Genomic DNA, 18,306 nt, shown 5'->3' with positions numbered 1-18,306 from the left:
AATTGTGGAGCGATTTTAATCCAGTATGAATCTGCAGCGTGTAGTTTTACGGTCTGACTGTAATAATTGTGGAGCGATTTTAATCCAGTATGAATCTGCAGCGTGTAGTTTTACGGTCTGACTGTAATAATTGTGGAGCGATTTTAATCCAGTATGAATCTGCAGCGTGTAGTTTTACGGTCTGACTGTAATAATTGTGGAGCGATTTTAATCCAGTATGAATCTGCAGCGTGTAGTTTTACGGTCTGACTGTAATAATTGTGGAGCGATTTTAATCCAGTATGAATCTGCAGCGTGTAGTTTTACGGTCTGACTGTAATAATTGTGGAGCGATTTTAATCCAGTATGAATCTGCAGCGTGTAGTTTTACGGTCTGACTGTAATAATTGTGGAGCGATTTTAATCCAGTATGAATCTGCAGCGTGTAGTTTTACGGTCTGACTGTAATAATTGTGGAGCGATTTTAATCCAGTATGAATCTGCAGCGTGTAGTTTTACGGTCTGACTGTAATAATTGTGGAGCGATTTTAATCCAGTATGAATCTGCAGCGTGTAGTTTTACGGTCTGACTGTAATAATTGTGGAGCGATTTTAATCCAGTATGAATCTGCAGCGTGTAGTTTTACGGTCTGACTGTAATAATTGTGGAGCGATTTTAATCCAGTATGAATCTGCAGCGTGTAGTTTTACGGTCTGACTGTAATAATTGTGGAGCGATTTTAATCCAGTATGAATCTGCAGCGTGTAGTTTTACGGTCTGACTGTAATAATTGTGGAGCGATTTTAATCCAGTATGAATCTGCAGCGTGTAGTTTTACGGTCTGACTGTAATAATTGTGGAGCGATTTTAATCCAGTATGAATCTGCAGCGTGTAGTTTTACGGTCTGACTGTAATAATTGTGGAGCGATTTTAATCCAGTATGAATCTGCAGCGTGTAGTTTTACGGTCTGACTGTAATAATTGTGGAGCGATTTTAATCCAGTATGAATCTGCAGTGTGTGTAGTTTTACGGTCTGACGGTAATAATTGTGGAGCGATTTTAATCCGGTATGAATCTGCAGTGTGTGTAGTTTTACGGTCTGACGGTAATAATTGTGGAGCGATTTTAATCCGGTATGAATCTGCAGCGTGTGTAGTTTTACGGTCTGACGGTAATAATTGTGGAGCGATTTTAATCCGGTATAAATCTGCAGCGTGTGTAGTTTTACAGTCTGACTGTAATAATTGTGGAGTGATTTTAATCCAGTATGAATCTGCAGCGTGTGTAGTTTTACAGTCTGACTGTAATAATTGTGGAGAGATTTTAATCCAGTATGAATCTGCAGTGTGTGTAGTTTTACAGTCTGACTGTAATAATTGTGGAGCGATTTTAATCCAGTATGAATCTGCAGTGTGTGTAGTTTTACAGTCTGACTGTAATAATTGTGGAGCGATTTTAATCCAGTATGAATCTGCAGTGTGTGTAGTTTTACAGTCTGACTGTAATAATTGTGGAGCGATTTTAATCCAGTATGAATCTGCAGTGTGTAGTTTTACAGTCTGACTGTAATAATTGTGGAGCGATTTTAATCCAGTATGAATCTGCAGTGTGTAGTTTTACAGTCTGACTGTAATAATTGTGGAGCGATTTTAATCCGGTATGAATCTGCAGTGTGTGTAGTTTTACGGTCTGTCTGTAATAATTGTGGAGCGATTTTAATCCGGTATGAATCTGCAGTGTGTAGTTTTACGGTCTGACTGTAATAATTGTGGAGTGATTTTAATCCAGTATGAATCTGCAGTGTGTAGTTTTACAGTCTGACGGTAATAACTGTGGAGTGATTTTAATCCAGTATGAATCTGCAGTGTGTAGTTTTACAGTCTGACTGTAATAATTGTGGAGTGATTTTAATCCAGTATGAATCTGCAGTGTGTAGTTTTACAGTCTGACGGTAATAATTGTGGAGTGATTTTAATCCAGTATGAATCTGCAGTGTGTAGTTTTACAGTCTGACGGTAATAATTGTGGAGTGATTTTAATCCAGTATGAATCTGCAGTGTGTAGTTTTACCGTCTGACGGTAATAATTGTGGAGTGATTTTAATCCAGTATGAATCTGCAGTGTGTAGTTTTACAGTCTGACGGTAATAATTGTGGAGTGATTTTAATCCAGTATAAATCTGCAGCGTGTGTAGTTTTACAGTCTGACGGTAATAATTGTGGAGTGATTTTAATCCAGTATGAATCTGCAGTGTGTAGTTTTACAGTCTGACGGTAATAATTGTGGAGTGATTTTAATCCAGTATAAATCTGCAGCGTGTGTAGTTTTACAGTCTGACGGTAATAATTGTGGAGTGATTTTAATCCAGTATAAATCTGCAGCGTGTGTAGTTTTACAGTCTGACTGTAATAATTGTGGAGTGATTTTAATCCAGTATGAATCTGCAGTGTGTAGTTTTACAGTCTGACTGTAATAATTGTGGAGTGATTTTAATCCAGTATGAATCTGCAGTGTGTGTAGTTTTACAGTCTGACTGTAATAATTGTGGAGAGATTTTAATCCAGTATGAATCTGCAGTGTGTAGTTTTACAGTCTGACTGTAATAATTGTGGAGCGATTTTAATCCAGTATGAATCTGCAGTGTGTAGTTTTACAGTCTGACTGTAATAATTGTGGAGTGATTTTAATCCAGTATGAATCTGCAGTGTGTAGTTTTACAGTCTCACTGTAATAATTGTGGAGTGATTTTAATCCAGTATGAATCTGCAGTGTGTGTAGTTTTACAGTCTGACTGTAATAATTGTGGAGCGATTTTAATCCAGTATGAATCTGCAGTGTGTAGTTTTACAGTCTGACTGTAATAATTGTGGAGCGATTTTAATCCAGTATGAATCTGCAGTGTGTAGTTTTACAGTCTGACTGTAATAATTGTGGAGCGATTTTAATCCAGTATGAATCTGCAGTGTGTAGCTTTACAGTCTGACGGTAATAATTGTGGAGCGATTTTAATCCAGTATGAATCTGCAGTGTGTAGTTTTACAGTCTGACTGTAATAATTGTGGAGCGATTTTAATCCAGTATGAATCTGCAGTGTGTAGTTTTACGGTCTGACTGTAATAATTGTGGAGCGATTTTAATCCAGTATGAATCTGCAGTGTGTAGTTTTACGGTCTGACTGTAATAATTGTGGAGCGATTTTAATCCGGTATGAATCTGCAGTGTGTGTAGTTTTACGGTCTGACTGTAATAATTGTGGAGTGATTTTAATCCAGTATGAATCTGCAGTGTGTAGTTTTACGGTCTGACTGTAATAATTGTGGAGTGATTTTAATCCAGTATGAATCTGCAGTGTGTAGTTTTACGGTCTGACGGTAATAATTGTGGAGTGATTTTAATCCAGTATGAATCTGCAGTGTGTAGTTTTACAGTCTGACTGTAATAATTGTGGAGTGATTTTAATCCAGTATGAATCTGCAGTGTGTAGTTTTACAGTCTGACTGTAATAATTGTGGAGTGATTTTAATCCAGTATGAATCTGCAGCGTGTAGTTTTACGGTCTGACTGTAATAATTGTGGAGTGATTTTAATCCAGTATGAATCTGCAGCGTGTAGTTTTACAGTCTGACGGTAATAATTGTGGAGTGATTTTAATCCAGTATGAATCTGCAGTGTGTAGTTTTACAGTCTGACTGTAATAATTGTGGAGCGATTTTAATCCAGTATGAATCTGCAGTGTGTAGTTTTACAGTCTGACTGTAATAATTGTGGAGTGATTTTAATCCAGTATGAATCTGCAGTGTGTAGTTTTACAGTCTGACTGTAATAATTGTGGAGTGATTTTAATCCAGTATGAATCTGCAGTGTGAATCCTGCAGAACTGCTCACAGTGGTGGTGGTGATTGGAACCTGACGTCTGATAAGTCCCCTCACAGTAAGTTAGAATGTGAAATGTTTATGATTGCACCGTTTTACAATAGGTTTGTTTTATTACGCAGAACAAAGAACAACATCTGAGCGATTCTTTATGTCTGCCGGGGTGTTTATGCAGCATCTGAAGTGTTAATATTGCCTCACCGAAGCCCTTCATGGCTTTGCGAAGAACTTCCACATCTCGCAGAGGATCAGCGCCGGGGTAGTCCTTTATGGCGCCACGGTAACCGCGCTAGAAATTAATCAAACAAACCAAACAACAAAAATTAATTACATCTTTAAATCATAATAGATGATTATACCTTTAGTTGGACCTTTTCTTCTGGTCGTATATTTATACTGATATTTACGGCATTTGGCGAATGCGGTCACCCAGATTGACTGATGAGGTCTCTGTTATCTACCAGGATAAGACATTCAGGACACCATTAGGGCAGCTCCCAAACCGAAAATCAAAACCAGGTCCTTTTTCCACCGTCTGTTCAGGTAAAGTGTCAGATTTTTGCTGAAGAGTTTTAACAGGAAGGTCTCTGACTGACGCAGGTGATTGTTCAGCTGTCATATGATACTTCGACCCTGCAGCGCAAACATTAGATCCACCTTGTGTAAATACACTGACAGTGGGGGGGCAGGTGTGAATCTGTAATGTGCAGAGAGAAAAGCCTCTGCCGGGGGCAAGCGAATCCCGCCAACGCAGCATATTAATATTAATAATAATAACAGACCTTTTTTATGCAGAACCTTTCATATAGCTGCAGAACAAAGTGCTTCATCAAAGATGTGCAAACCGAAGAACTTCAGGGCTGCCGACTGGTGCAACCGGCCCCGTCATCAGGAGATCGCGAGTCCGATCCCTGTTGATGCTACAGCCGCCTGTGGTCAGCGCAACTGGCCTCGCTCTCTCTCGTAGGATGACCCCCCATGTCTCCCCCATCACTCAAAGTGATGCTAGTCAGCGCAGGCATCTGTTATCTGATGTAGCAAGTCTGACGGGTGTTGCTTGCTTCCGAACGTCAGCCGTCAGCTCCAAACGCTTCCGAACGCCGTCAGCTCCAAATGCCGTCAGCTCCGAACGCTTTCAGCTCCAAACGCTTCCGAACGCTTTCAGCTCCAAACGCTTCCGAACGCCGTCAGCTCCGAACGCTTCCGAACGCTTTCAGCTCCAAACGCTTCCGAACGCCGTCAGCTCCGAACGCCGTCAGCTCCGAACGCTTCCGAACGCTTTCAGCTCCAAACGCTTCCGAACGCTGTCAGCTCCAAACGCTTCCGAACGCTGTCAGCTCCAAACGCTTCCGAACGCTGTCAGCTCCAAACGCTGTCAGCTCCAAACGCTTCCAGCTCCAAACGCTTCCGAACGCCGTCAGCTCCGAACGCCGTCAGCTCCAAACGCTTCCGAACGCTGTCAGCTCCAAACGCTTCCGAACGCTGTCAGCTCCAAACGCTTCCGAACGCTGTCAGCTCCAAACGCTTCCGAAAGCTGTCAGCTCCAAACGCTGTCAGCTCCAAACGCCGTCAGCTCCAAACGCTTCCGAACGCCGTCAGCTCCAAACGCTTCCGAACGCCGTCAGCTCCAAACGCTTCCGAACGCCGTCAGCTCCAAACGCTTCCGAACGCCGTCAGCTCCAAACGCTTCCGAACGCCGTCAGCTCCAAACGCTTCCGAACGCCGTCAGCTCCAAATGCCGTCAGCTCCGAACGCTTTCAGCTCCAAATGCTTCCGAACGCTTTCAGCTCCAAACGCTTCCGAACGCCGTCAGCTCCGAACGCCGTCAGCTCCGAACGCTTTCAGCTCCGAACGCTTCCGAACGCTTTCAGCTCCAAACGCTTCCGAACGCTGTCAGCTCCAAACGCTTCCGAACGCTGTCAGCTCCAAACGCTTCCGAACGCTGTCAGCTCCAAACGCTTCCGAACGCTTTCAGCTCCAAACGCTTCCGAACGCTGTCAGCTCCAAACGCTGTCAGCTCCAAACGCTTCCAGCTCCAAACGCTTCCGAACGCCGTCAGCTCCGAACGCCGTCAGCTCCAAACGCTTCCGAACGCTGTCAGCTCCAAACGCTTCCGAACGCTGTCAGCTCCAAACGCTTCCGAAAGCTGTCAGCTCCAAACGCTGTCAGCTCCAAATGCTTCCAGCTCCAAACGCTTCCGAACGCCGTCAGCTCCGAACGCCGTCAGCTCCAAACGCTTCCGAACGCCATCAGCTCCAAACGCTTCCGAACGCCGTCAGCTCGAAACGCTTCCGAACGCCGTCAGCTCCAAACGCTTCCGAACGCCGTCAGCTCCAAACGCTTCCGAACGCTGTCAGCTCCAAACGCTTCCAGCTCCAAACGCTTCCGAACGCCGTCAGCTCCGAACGCCGTCAGCTCCAAACGCTTCCGAACGCCGTCAGCTCCAAGCGCTTCCGAACGCCGTCAGCTCCAAACGCTTCCGAACGCCGTCAGCTCCAAACGCTTCCGAATGCCGTCAGCTCCGAACGCCGTCAGCTCCGAACGCCGTCAGCTCCAAATGCCGTCAGCTCCGAACGCTTTCAGCTCCAAACGCTTCCGAACGCTTTCAGCTCCAAACGCTTCCGAACGCTGTCAGCTCCAAACGCTTCCGAACGCTGTCAGCTCCAAACGCTTCCGAACGCTGTCAGCTCCAAACGCTTCCGAACGCTGTCAGCTCCAAACGCTTCCGAACGCTTTCAGCTCCAAACGCTTCCGAACGCTGTCAGCTCCAAACGCTGTCAGCTCCAAACGCTGTCAGCTCCAAACGCCGTCAGCTCCAAACGCTTCCGAACGCTGTCAGCTCCAAACGCTTCCAGCTCCAAACGCTTCCGAACGCCGTCAGCTCCGAACGCCGTCAGCTCCAAACGCTTCCGAACGCTGTCAGCTCCAAACGCTTCCGAAAGCTGTCAGCTCCAAACGCTTCCGAAAGCTGTCAGCTCCAAACGCTTCCAGCTCCAAACGCTTCCGAACGCCGTCAGCTCCAAACGCTTCCGAACGCCGTCAGCTCCAAACGCTTCCGAACGCCGTCAGCTCCAAACGCTTCCGAACGCCGTCAGCTCCAAACGCTTCCGAACGCCGTCAGCTCCAAACGCTTCCGAAAGCCGTCAGCTCCAAACGCTTCCGAACGCCGTCAGCTCCAAACGCTTCCGAACGCCGTCAGCTCCAAACGCTTCTGAACGCTGTCAGCTCCAAACGCTTCCGAACGCTTTCAGATCTGAGGGCTTCTGAACGCTTTCAACTCCGAACGCTTCCAGCTGTTTAACAATGTCGTGTGAGCGGCAGATCAAAAAGATGCGGAGGTGCTTCGCAGGTCTCGGAGGAAACCTGTGCTGCCTTCACCCTCCTAGCGCTTGTGGTATCGTGTGATTGGGGGAATCTTAACTAGCGGGTGGAACTGGAGACGACTAAATTGGGGAGAAAAATGGAGGAAAAAAAACCCAAGAACAAGCGCTTATTATCCTGACTTACTTTTTAATTTAAAGCTTGTTTCGTCTCATATTTTTCATTTGTATTCTATATGAAAAGTGCTATGTAAATAAAGCTGCCTCGCCTTAATGAAAACGATGCAGAACCAGGCAATATGACCGAATCAAATATCACAGGAAATTACGTGGACAGTACTTCTAAAAACACTTCCCAACCGCATGTTTGACTAGAAAAGGAGGATAACTGGAGTAAGGTCTAGAAATCGGATTAAGAAGTCTGATAAAGAGGCTGGATTTGAGCTCCGTAGTCAGATTACTCTGATTTCTGAGCATGTGCGAAACAGACGGCGGTACCGGAAATAAGCGAGCTCCAAAAGCGTTTCGCTGCGGCGCTGAAACCAAACGCCTTTCAGCGTTTTAAACGATTTAAATATTCTTTATCTTGTCGATGATGCATGTTCATATTTTCAGGTAAAACGGCTTTAAATGATTTTTAAATGATTTTTACGTTTCCGTCGCATCTTATTCTGCGAGTTTATTGGCTGTAAAGCAGAAATCTGATCACTGTCGGAAGTTCAGAATATTAACAGAAGAAGTCACTCTGGAATCTGGTTTCCACTCCAGACCCAGGACCGCTTGCTGTGCGAGTTCGGTCCATTCGCTCGAGTGTGAAAGCTGTTTTTCGAGGCTGTGACTGGTTCATTTTGTAAAATTACTGCTTCCACTTATCGCATCTCTCCTCTTCCGCGTTTGGTGATGGGGGCAGGGGAGCGCTGCTTTTCACCATATTAGAGTTCATATCCAAAGAAAATAATAAAAAGCAGCGAACAGACGAAGCTGTGCTGGACAGGACTGTCTTCCTCGCTAACAGACACTTTCTCTAGACAGCGTCAGAAATATTGATAAAGCATGTCCTTGAGTCATCATTAATAAAAGGTTTGCAGCAGTCATTAAATTAGAAATGATTAAAATAAGGATAAAGTCATTATCCTAGGTTAGGCCTCAAGCTTCCAGCGTTAGAAAGCCTTGAGAGGTAAGCGGACACCTGCATACAAGAAACAAGCCTGTTCATTAAAAACAAGCCAGCTTTTAGTGAGGAGATCAATCAGCAGCGAGCAGGAACGTCAGAAGAAGCGAGAAGGAGGGTCAGAACTCGTAAATAATCAGGGAGGCCCAACAAGGAGAGTCGTAAAAAATGGCCCTTGCCATATATATATATATATATATATATATATATATATATATATATAATACAGCAAATATGACGATGGCCAATGGGAAGCCTAGGATGATGTTCAGAGAGGAGGAGTGAAGAAATTACTGATGCATTGTGTTGGATCTCCACATCGTGGCTGTGGGAGCCGACTTGTCAACTGGGAACTTTCCCTCTCCTTCCAAAGAAACATCGGCGGGTTTGGTTTTTCCATCTTCTCCATTCTTGCAAGAAAAGCCTCTTAAACTTTTTTTGTATTTTGCAAGAACGTTATTTGAATCTTTTGATTTTAATTACCTTTTTTGCATTAGAGAACAGATTAAATTAAAGTTAGAATACTAACTAAAATGAATTATTTGCAACCCAACACCACGTCCGAGACCCAGGGTGGAGGCTGGACTGCTCTGGGTCACGACTACAGACCAAGCACTTCTTGTAAGTCGCTCTGGATAAGAGCGTCTGCTAAACGCTGTAAATGTAAAATGATGTACGGAATTATACAATCGATCGACGGTTTGGATGGAATTCTTGTATGTGAAAGCAAAATCAGCGATAACGAGCCCAAATGAACCAAGAACCGGTCTCAAGTCACGACAAGTGTGAAAACAACGGATGAATTTATGCAAAATGCAGTAAATTGTTCAAAACCATTTGTATATACTAATAAACCACAAACTATAAATAAAAAGACAGTTTACACAAACATCTAAAATATGTTTTTATCCATTTACAATAAATGATCTGCCCTGAGACCTGATCTCCTCTTTGGGAGTACAAGGCATTGTGGACATAAAAAGGGAATCACTTCCCGTCACTTTTTCAAAACTTATTTTCCAAAAGTGGTTTAGACGTGAACAGAGTCGTTCAGAGCGGTTTGGTGTGAAACGCTCCGTTCTAGATAAAGTCAGATTGTTCACAGTGGTGGTGATGGGAACCAGACGTCCCTCTAAAAGCTCCTCACAGAAAGTTCCTACATGAGCTGGTTCTGAATTCACTGCCTGATGACTGAGACGCTGTTTTATGAGAGTTTAGAAAAGATTTTGGTCCTAAAATGTATTTTTGAAATCTATTAATGGTGGAGGGAGACATGCAGGGTGTTGTGAGGCAAAATAGTCCCAAAAGAAAACTGATTATTCCAGATTTTCCACTGTTTTCCATCATCGACATTCCATATAAGCTCAGAAGACTCGTGTAGGTTCTCTGGTGGTTCTGGATGGTGAATAAAGTGTCTGTATCTGTGTTGTAGTCATGGCGACGCCTGGTTCCCATCACCACCACTGTAAAGACATCGGAACCATTTCACACCAAACCCACTCTGAACGTCTCTGTTTACATCTAGAACTTTAATGATTTTAGAAGCCTATGTAGTTTCTGATCTTCACTTACATTAACAGCGGGTACTGCAGGTCCTGCAGGTCCTGGCGGTACACCGGGTCCAGCTGGAGCTCCGCCTCCGTATCCAGGCATAGTGGGCATGGACGGGTTGGGGGCAGGAGCACCTCCCGGATAGCCCGGCATCGGCTGCTGCCCTGGCGCAGGACCTCCAGGGTAACCCTGAGGCATCCCTCCTGGCTGCACACAGAAAACACAAAGGCCAGCATCAGAGGCTTATACTGCACTTCATCTGGACCCATGAAATTACACAAAAACACAACTTATCAAATGTTCGTTTGCCTGAGTTTAGATCAGAACCAAGCCTTTTCACCAGCTTAGCTCGGAGACAAGCCTTAGGCTAGTGTGGGACTTAGTCATGTGTAAATGATTGAACACATCCTTTTTACAGAGAACTTAAATATGATTTTTCTGCTAATTTTAATGCACCATTTCTGTTTATTTGCAGAGTTTAAGTGAAAAATAAAACGTACAATATAAAATGTGCCATAACTTTCGCACCAGCCATATTTTACAGTTTATTTTTCTCTTGTAATTTAAATTCAACTAACAGACAGTAACAGTGTGTTACAGTGCAGACTCTCTGCAGAGGACGGTTTCATTTACATTCCCTTGGAAAAACTTCAAAAACATAGAATATGACCCAGATGCCGAATACGACATCATTTAAAACACCAAATTATTGTTTTCCCATAATTTTCCCTCAGGCTTGTGTTCCGTCTCATGTCATCATGTACCAGTGAGAAGAGAAAACACACACACACACACACACACACACACACACACACACACACACACACACCCATGTGTGTCATATATTATGTATATAAACAAAACCTCTCTAAAATTATAACTTCACAGGAGAAGGAAAAAACCTACTTTAGTCAATGGAACCAGAATTTTTCCCAGGTCATTTTGGGTCGTTTCTTTTGGTCCATTCATCATGAAATTTACAAACAATGTAAAGATCAACAGATGTTTCCACTTTATATCAAAAACGGATATAAACTGACATCAAGTATGCATACATGGTGGTCGGGTCACTTTCAGCATTACCACTATGAGGCAGAGCCCTCAGAGAGAGTGAAGACTCTCTTGCCATAGTAACGTTTGTTATTTTCTATACCTCAAAAACTTCCACAGTATTTACTTTAATAAACACATGTGTGTCATTTACAGCTGGTGTTCTTCATCCTAAACACTAACAGTTCTTCGTTTTATCTACAGCTTCGGACCGATTGTTTAAAATTGTGAAATTGAACAGCATGAATAATTTAATTTTCTACATTCATCTGCAAATTTCTTTTACATTGTTGAAGACATTGACACTAATGTAATCAGGTATTTAGGTGCTATAAGATTAACGTCACATGCTAATGAGTATGCAGCGCCTATAAAAGAGGGAGATACTCACCACTCCGTATCCAGGCTGAGCTCCCCACCCACCTGTAAACACAGACAGAATGAGTCACCAGCTCATTCACGACTAATGACGTCTTATGTCATTAGTTTCCATTTGTTTCCATGCCAATTTTCTAAAATTACAAATCAGAAAAACCGGCTGGACGGCGTGTTATTGTATAGGGGACAGTTAAAGGCGGGGTGGCAAACAGGGTAACTGTACCAACAAGAAAAACAAACAAATATGTGCCACATTGGTTCAGCAGGCCTGTCAGGTTTTTAATAGATGCTCATAAGCGCTCACCTGAAGGGGGCATGGACGGAAAGCCTCCAGGCTGAGCCTGAGGATACCCTCCACCCTGCTGAGGGTAGCCTGGGTATCCCCCCGGCTGGGTTGGATATCCACCGGGCTGGGGTGGGTAACCCCCTGCTGCTGGAGGGTAACCGGGCTGGGCGGGGTAGCCACCGGGCTGTGGCGGGTATCCCCCGGCTTGGGGAGGGTACATGCCCTGCTGAGGGGGGTAACCTCCACCCTGAGGGGGGTAACCACCTGGTCCAGAGGGGTATCCGGGGTAACTCATTTCAGGAACGTCTGAAAAAGAAAAGAGAGACTGAGTCTGTCTGTTCTACAGAGTCATCTCACTCATTCGTTACAGTCAGCACACCTTCCTCTACAGTAGAGGATCCGTGGGTGGGGCCAATATTCTCCAAGACCCACCCACTAATCCATGACTATGAGAGCTTGGCCTTCAGTTTGCGCCATAAAAGTTAAAACCTGGTAAAAAACGAAAAAACATTTTTTTTATAGTAATGCTAAATTCTGCTAGCACCCCTATGGGATTCTAGCATTGTGTTAGCTCTAGGCTAACAGTGATTCACATGAACAGCTGTACTTAAAGCTTGTAAAAGTAATTCTACATCTTTTATCTAAAACGTATAACAGACATTATCACATATCTGAGCGTGTATGTATCAGTTTTACAGTCAATCTTACAGTAAAGAGTCTTGCATAGAGCTGTCGCCACTGTTTATAATTCCTAACAACTAACCGGAACACTGCTTACGGCTCGTATTCTTACGGAAGCACAGGACTGAGTTTTTTTCTTATAAAACTGGTCTCAATCACAGTGTGGTAGGTCACTTCCTAATTATGTTGCTAGTTAATCTAACATGTAAGGCCTTCAGTCCAGCTCCTGGAGTCCTAACCAATGGGAGAGCAGCTCAGCTGCATCTACCTAGATATCCCAGAAATAACAATCCTGACTGGACAACTGGACAAGTTTCATGAATTTGACGCTTTTGTTTCCTACCAAACCTTTCTAATGAGGCGCGGACTACACTACTTACAGAGTTAATAAAACGAGCAAGATGATTCTATCAAATAAAAATGAGCCAAAACATAAAATTAGGCATAACTTATGTTAAGTTGAGTAAACAGACAGTAATCGTGTATTAAAATGTGCGGAAGTGTGTCTCTGTAGAGGATGTGTTCACTTATTTGCATGAAATTTGACCAGGGGTGCCCAAACTTTTGCATCCAATCATGTGAACTTCGTCATAACACATTCTAAAATGTGACGATGAGCAAAAGCATTTGCATGAAGCATGTTTATGGCCTAAGGCCAGAGAGAGAGAAAGAGAGAGAGAGAGAGAGAGAGAGAGAGAGAGAGAGAGAGAGAGAGAGAGAGAGAGAGAGAGAGAGAGAGAGAGAGAGAGAGAGAATGAGAGAGTGAGAGAGTGAGAGTATGAGCAGGAGAATATGAGAGCGAGAGAGAATGAGAAAGAGAGAATAAGAGAAAGAGTGTATGAGAGAGAACGAATATGAGCGAGAGAGAGAACGAGTATGAGTGAGAGTATGAGCGAGAGTATGAGAGAGTGAGAGTATGAGTGTATCAGAGAGAATATATGAGAGAGTATGAGTGAGAGAATGAGAGAGAGAACGAGTATGAGTGAGAGTATGAGAGAGAGTATGAGAGAGTGAGAGTATGAGTGTATCAGAGAGAATATATGAGAGAGTATGAGTGAGAGAATGAGAGAGAGAACGAGTATGAGTGAGAGTATGAGAGAGAGTATGAGAGAGTGAGAGTATGAGTGTATCAGAGAGAATATATGAGAGAGTATGAGTGAGAGAATGAGAGAGAGAACGAGTATGAGTGAGAGTATGAGAGAGAGAGTATGAGAGAGTGAGAGTATGAGTGTATCAGAGAGAATATATGAGAGAGTATGAGAGAGGAGTATGAGTGAGAGAATGAGAGAGAGAACGAGTATGAGAGAGTATGAGAGAGAACGAGTATGAGCGAGAGAGAGAGAACGAGTATGAGCGAGAGAGAGTATGAGTGAGTGAAAGAGTATGAGTGTATGAGAGAGTATATGAGAGAGTATGAGAGAGACAGTATGAGAGAGAGAAAGAGTATGAGAGAGAGAGAGAGAAAGGAGTATGAGAGACAGAGAATATGAGAGAAAGTATGAGAGAGTATGAGAGAGCGAAAGAGTATGAGTGTATGAGAGAGTATGAGAGAAAGAGTATGAGAGAGTATGAGAGAGACAGAGAGAGTATGAGAGAGAGAGTGAGTATGAGAGAGACAGAGAGAGTATATGAGAGAGTATGAGAGAAAAAGAGTAAGAGAGAGTATGAGAGAGCGTATGAGAGAGCGTATGAGAGAGCGAAAGAGTATGAGAGTATGAGAGAGTGAGTATATGAGAGAGTATGAGAGAGCATATGAGAGAGCGAAAGAGTATGAGATAGAGAGTATATGAGAGTATGAGAGAGTATATGAGAGAGCGAAAGAGTATGAGAGAGAGTGAGTATATGAGAGTATGAGAGAGCGTATGAGAGAGCGAAAGAGTATGAGAGTATGAGATAGAGAGTATATGAGAGTATGAGAGAGAGTGAGTATATGAGAGCGAGTATGAGAGAGTATATGAGAAAGAGTATATGAGAGTATGAGAGTGTATGAGAGAGCGAAAGAGTATGACAGTATGAGAGACAGAGTATGCTAGAGAGTGAGTATATGAGAGAGTATAAGAGTGTATGAGAGAGTGTATGAGACAGTGTATGAGAGACTGAGAGAGAGTGTATATGAGAGAGTGTATGAGAGAGTGTATATGTGAGAGTGTATGAGAGAGTGTATATGAGAGAGTGTATGAGAGAGTGTATGAGAGAGTGTATATGAGAGACTGTATGAGAGACTGTATGAGAGACTGTATATGAGAGACTGTATGAGAGACTGTATGAGAGACTGTATGAGAGACTGTATGAGAGAGTGTATATGAGAGACTGTATGAGAGAGTGTATATGAGAGACTATATGAGAGAGTGTATGAGAGTGTATGAGAGAGTGTATATGAGAGTGTATGAGAGAGTGTATATGAGAGAGTGTATGAGAGAGTGTATATGAGAGAGTGTATGAGAGAGTGTATATGAGAGAGTGTATGAGAGAGTGTATATGAGAGTGTATGAGAGAGTGTATATGAGAGAGTGTATGAGAGAGTGTATATGAGAGAGTGTATGAGAGAGTGTATATGAGAGAGTGTATGAGAGACTGTATGAGAGAGTGTATGAGAGAGTGTATATGAGAGAGTGTATGAGAGAGTGTATATGAGAGAGTGTATGAGAGACTGTATGAGAGAGTGTATGAGAGAGTGTATGAGAGACTGTATGAGAGACTGTATATGAGAGTGTATGAGAGACTGTATGAGAGACTGTATGAGAGTGTGTATGAGAGAGTGTATATGAGAGAGTGTATGAGAGAGTGTATATGAGAGAGTGTATGAGAGTGTATGACAGAGTGTATGAGAGACTGTATGAGAGTGTGTATGAGAGACTGTATGAGAGAGTGTATGAGAGACTGTATGAGAGACTGTATGAGAGAGTGTATATGAGAGACTGTATGAGAGACTGTATGAGAGAGTGTATGAGAGAGTGTATGAGAGTGTGTATGAGAGTGTGTATGAGAGACTGTATGAGAGACTGTATGAGAGACTGTATGAGAGAGTGTATGAGAGAGTGTATGAGAGAGTGTATATGAGAGTGTATATGAGACTGTATGAGAGAGTGTATATGAGAGACTGTATGAGAGAGTGTATGAGAGAGTGTATGAGAGACTGTATGAGAGACTGTATGAGAGAGTGTATGAGAGAGTGTATGAGAGAGTGTATATGAGAGAGTGTATGAGAGAGACTGTATGAGAGAGTGTATGAGAGAGTGTATATGAGAGAGTGTATATGAGAGAGTGTATATGAGAGAGTGTATGAGAGAGTGTATATGAGAGAGTGTATGAGAGACTGTATGAGAGAGCGTATGAGAGTGTGTATGAGAGACTGTATGAGAGACTGTATATGAGAGTGTATGAGAGACTGTATGAGAGAGTGTATATGAGAGAGTGTATGAGAGAGTGTATGAGAGAGTGTATATGAGAGAGTGTATGAGAGAGTGTATATGAGAGACTGTATGAGAGAGTGTATGAGAGAGTGTATATGAGAGAGTGTATATGAGAGAGTGTATGAGAGAGTGTATGAGAGAGTGTATATGAGAGAGTGTATATGAGAGAGTGTATGAGAGAGTGTATATGAGAGAGTGTATGAGAGACTGTATGAGAGTGTATATGAGAGACTGTATGAGAGAGTGTATGAGAGAGTGTATATGAGAGAGTGTATGAGAGACTGTATGAGAGAATGTATATGAGAGACTGTATGACAGACTGTATGAGAGAGTGTATGAGAGAGTGTATGAGAGAGTGTATATGAGAGAGTGTATGAGAGAGTGTATATGAGAGAGTGTATATGAGAGAGTGTATGAGAGAGTGTATATGAGAGAGTGTATGAGAGACTGTATGAGAGAGTGTATGAGAGTGTATATGAGAGACTGTATGAGAGAGTGTATGAGAGAGTGTATATGAGAGAGTGTATGAGAGACTGTATGAGAGAATGTGTATGAGAGACTGTATGACAGACTGTATGAGAGAGTGTATGAGAGACTGTATGAGAGAGTGTATGAGAGAGTGTATATGAGAGAGTGTATACGAGAGAGTGTATGAGAGAGTGTATGAGAGAGTGTATATGAGAGAGTGTATATGAGAGAGTGTATGAGAGAGTGTATATGAGAGAGTGTATGAGAGACTGTATGAGAGAGTGTATGAGAGTGTATATGAGAGACTGTATGAGAGAGTGTATGAGAGAGTGTATGAGAGACTGTATGAGAGAATGTGTATGAGAGACTGTATGAGAGAGTGTATGAGAGAGTGTATGAGAGAGTGTATGAGAGAGTGTATATGAGAGAGTGTATGAGAGACTGTATGAGAGAATGTATATGAGAGACTGTATGAGAGACTGTATGACAGACTGTATGAGAGAATGTATATGAGAGACTGTATGAGAGACTGTATGACAGAGTGTATGAGAGAGTGTATGAGAGAGTGTATATGAGAGAGTGTATGAGAGACTGTATGAGAGAATGTATATGAGAGACTGTATGAGAGACTGTATGAGAGAGTATGAGAAAGATAAAGTAGAGAGAGAGAGAGAGAATATATGAAAGAAAGAGACAGGTGGGGGAGGGGGGGGGGGGTCTGGCCTAATTAGCAGGTGACAAGCCCCCTCCAGGCCCCATCCCTCTTTCCCCCCTCAGACATGGATAACAGAAGCTTCCCAACGCGCTGACCTCTCCCCTACATGCTGTCAAACAGTGACCGCCCCCTCTCTGACGCACCTGGACACTCATTCAGCTGAACCCGCTCATTAAAAGGCTCATACCCTGCATTTTACTAGCTTGTTCTTTTCCCGCCTGGTCCAGTAACGACATTTATGCGACCCAAAAACTACAATAACTTATTTTTACATAGTTTATCCTTTATACTTATACAGGCTGATTTTATTACCTTTAAGACTTATATATGTAAATGAGCTCTGGTCTTATTGGCTGTGCCTCGTGCAAAAAGCAGCCCAGGTTGAAAAACGTATAACTTCACTGTAAGTGGGTGTGGCTAAACTGCTGTACACTGAATTGTTTTTGTGACATCGCAAAATGCAAAACGGGCTGTTTTGGAGGCTTAGCGTCCACATGTGGCCTGTATGAACTGGACATTTTGAAACTTTCAGGGGAAACTTCACCAATTTTTCAAAACTTCTTGCATAATTAAATGGTTGAAAGCATTTTATTTTAGACTAAAATGATCCAAGAAGAACCTGATAAACTTCACTTTCTATACAATCAATGCTGGATATGTTGAAAATTGCTGCTCAGTATTTAAAGGGGAACTCCACCAATTTTCCAAAAATTCTACATAATTTAATGGTTGAGACGTTAACAAAGTCATTGGAGGAGGTTTGGTGTGAAACGTTCTGTTGTAGAGAAACTTAAAAGTCAGAACCGTTCACAGTGGTGGTGATAGGAACCAGACGTCTCCCTCTAAAAGCTCCTACAGAAAGTTCCTACATGAACTGCTTCTGAATTCACTGCCTGATGACTGAGACGCTGTTTTATGAGACTTTAGAGAACTTCAACTCCATTCATGGTGGAGGGAGACATGCAGGGCGCTGTGCGGCAAAATAGTCCCCAAAGAAAACTCATTATTCCAGATTTTCCACTGTTTTCCATCATCGACATTCCATATAAGCTCAGAAGACTCGTGTAGATTCCCTGGTGGTTCTGGATGGTAAATAAAGTGTCTATATCTGTGCTGTAGTCATGGCGACGCCTGGTTCCCATCACCACCACTGTAAAGACGTCTGAATCATTTCACACCAAACCCACTCGGAATCTCTCGGTTTAAATTTAAAACACTGAGTTATGGAGAAATTCTGGAAAATATGTGGAATAATTCTTTAAAATTGTTAACATCCTACCTCACACTATTACAAAAACAGGGAAAAGTCCTTAAACGCATCCTCAGAAGAGCCTGATTAGCTGCTGCAGCAGAACAGTGAATACCTCCAGGAGGAGGGTTCATGTCCACTGATATCGACCATGCTGATCAATTTATTG

At 42.8% G+C, this 18,306-nt stretch overlaps 1 protein-coding gene across 1 annotated transcript in view; it reads right to left on the bottom strand.

The window, feature by feature from the left end:
- The window catches only part of anxa11b (annexin A11b), a 37,816-nt gene that overhangs the window by 17,593 nt on the left and 1,917 nt on the right, over positions 1-18,306 (bottom strand). Inside the window, exons 2-5 of the mRNA XM_037544320.1 lie at positions 11,630-11,917; positions 11,339-11,370; positions 9,919-10,104; positions 4,057-4,144 (exon numbers count right to left, since the gene is read on the bottom strand). Of these exons, the coding sequence (XP_037400217.1) occupies positions 4,057-4,144; positions 9,919-10,104; positions 11,339-11,370; positions 11,630-11,906 (583 nt within the window). The 5' untranslated portion in view covers positions 11,907-11,917. The remainder of the gene's footprint in view (positions 1-4,056; positions 4,145-9,918; positions 10,105-11,338; positions 11,371-11,629; positions 11,918-18,306) is intronic.

Source organism: Pygocentrus nattereri, chromosome 13 (genome assembly GCF_015220715.1).
Source record: "Pygocentrus nattereri isolate fPygNat1 chromosome 13, fPygNat1.pri, whole genome shotgun sequence".
NCBI lineage: Eukaryota > Metazoa > Chordata > Actinopteri > Characiformes > Serrasalmidae > Pygocentrus > Pygocentrus nattereri.
The sequence above is the reverse complement of the archived record's forward strand: the minus strand, read 5'-3'. Positions and strand labels throughout refer to the sequence as shown.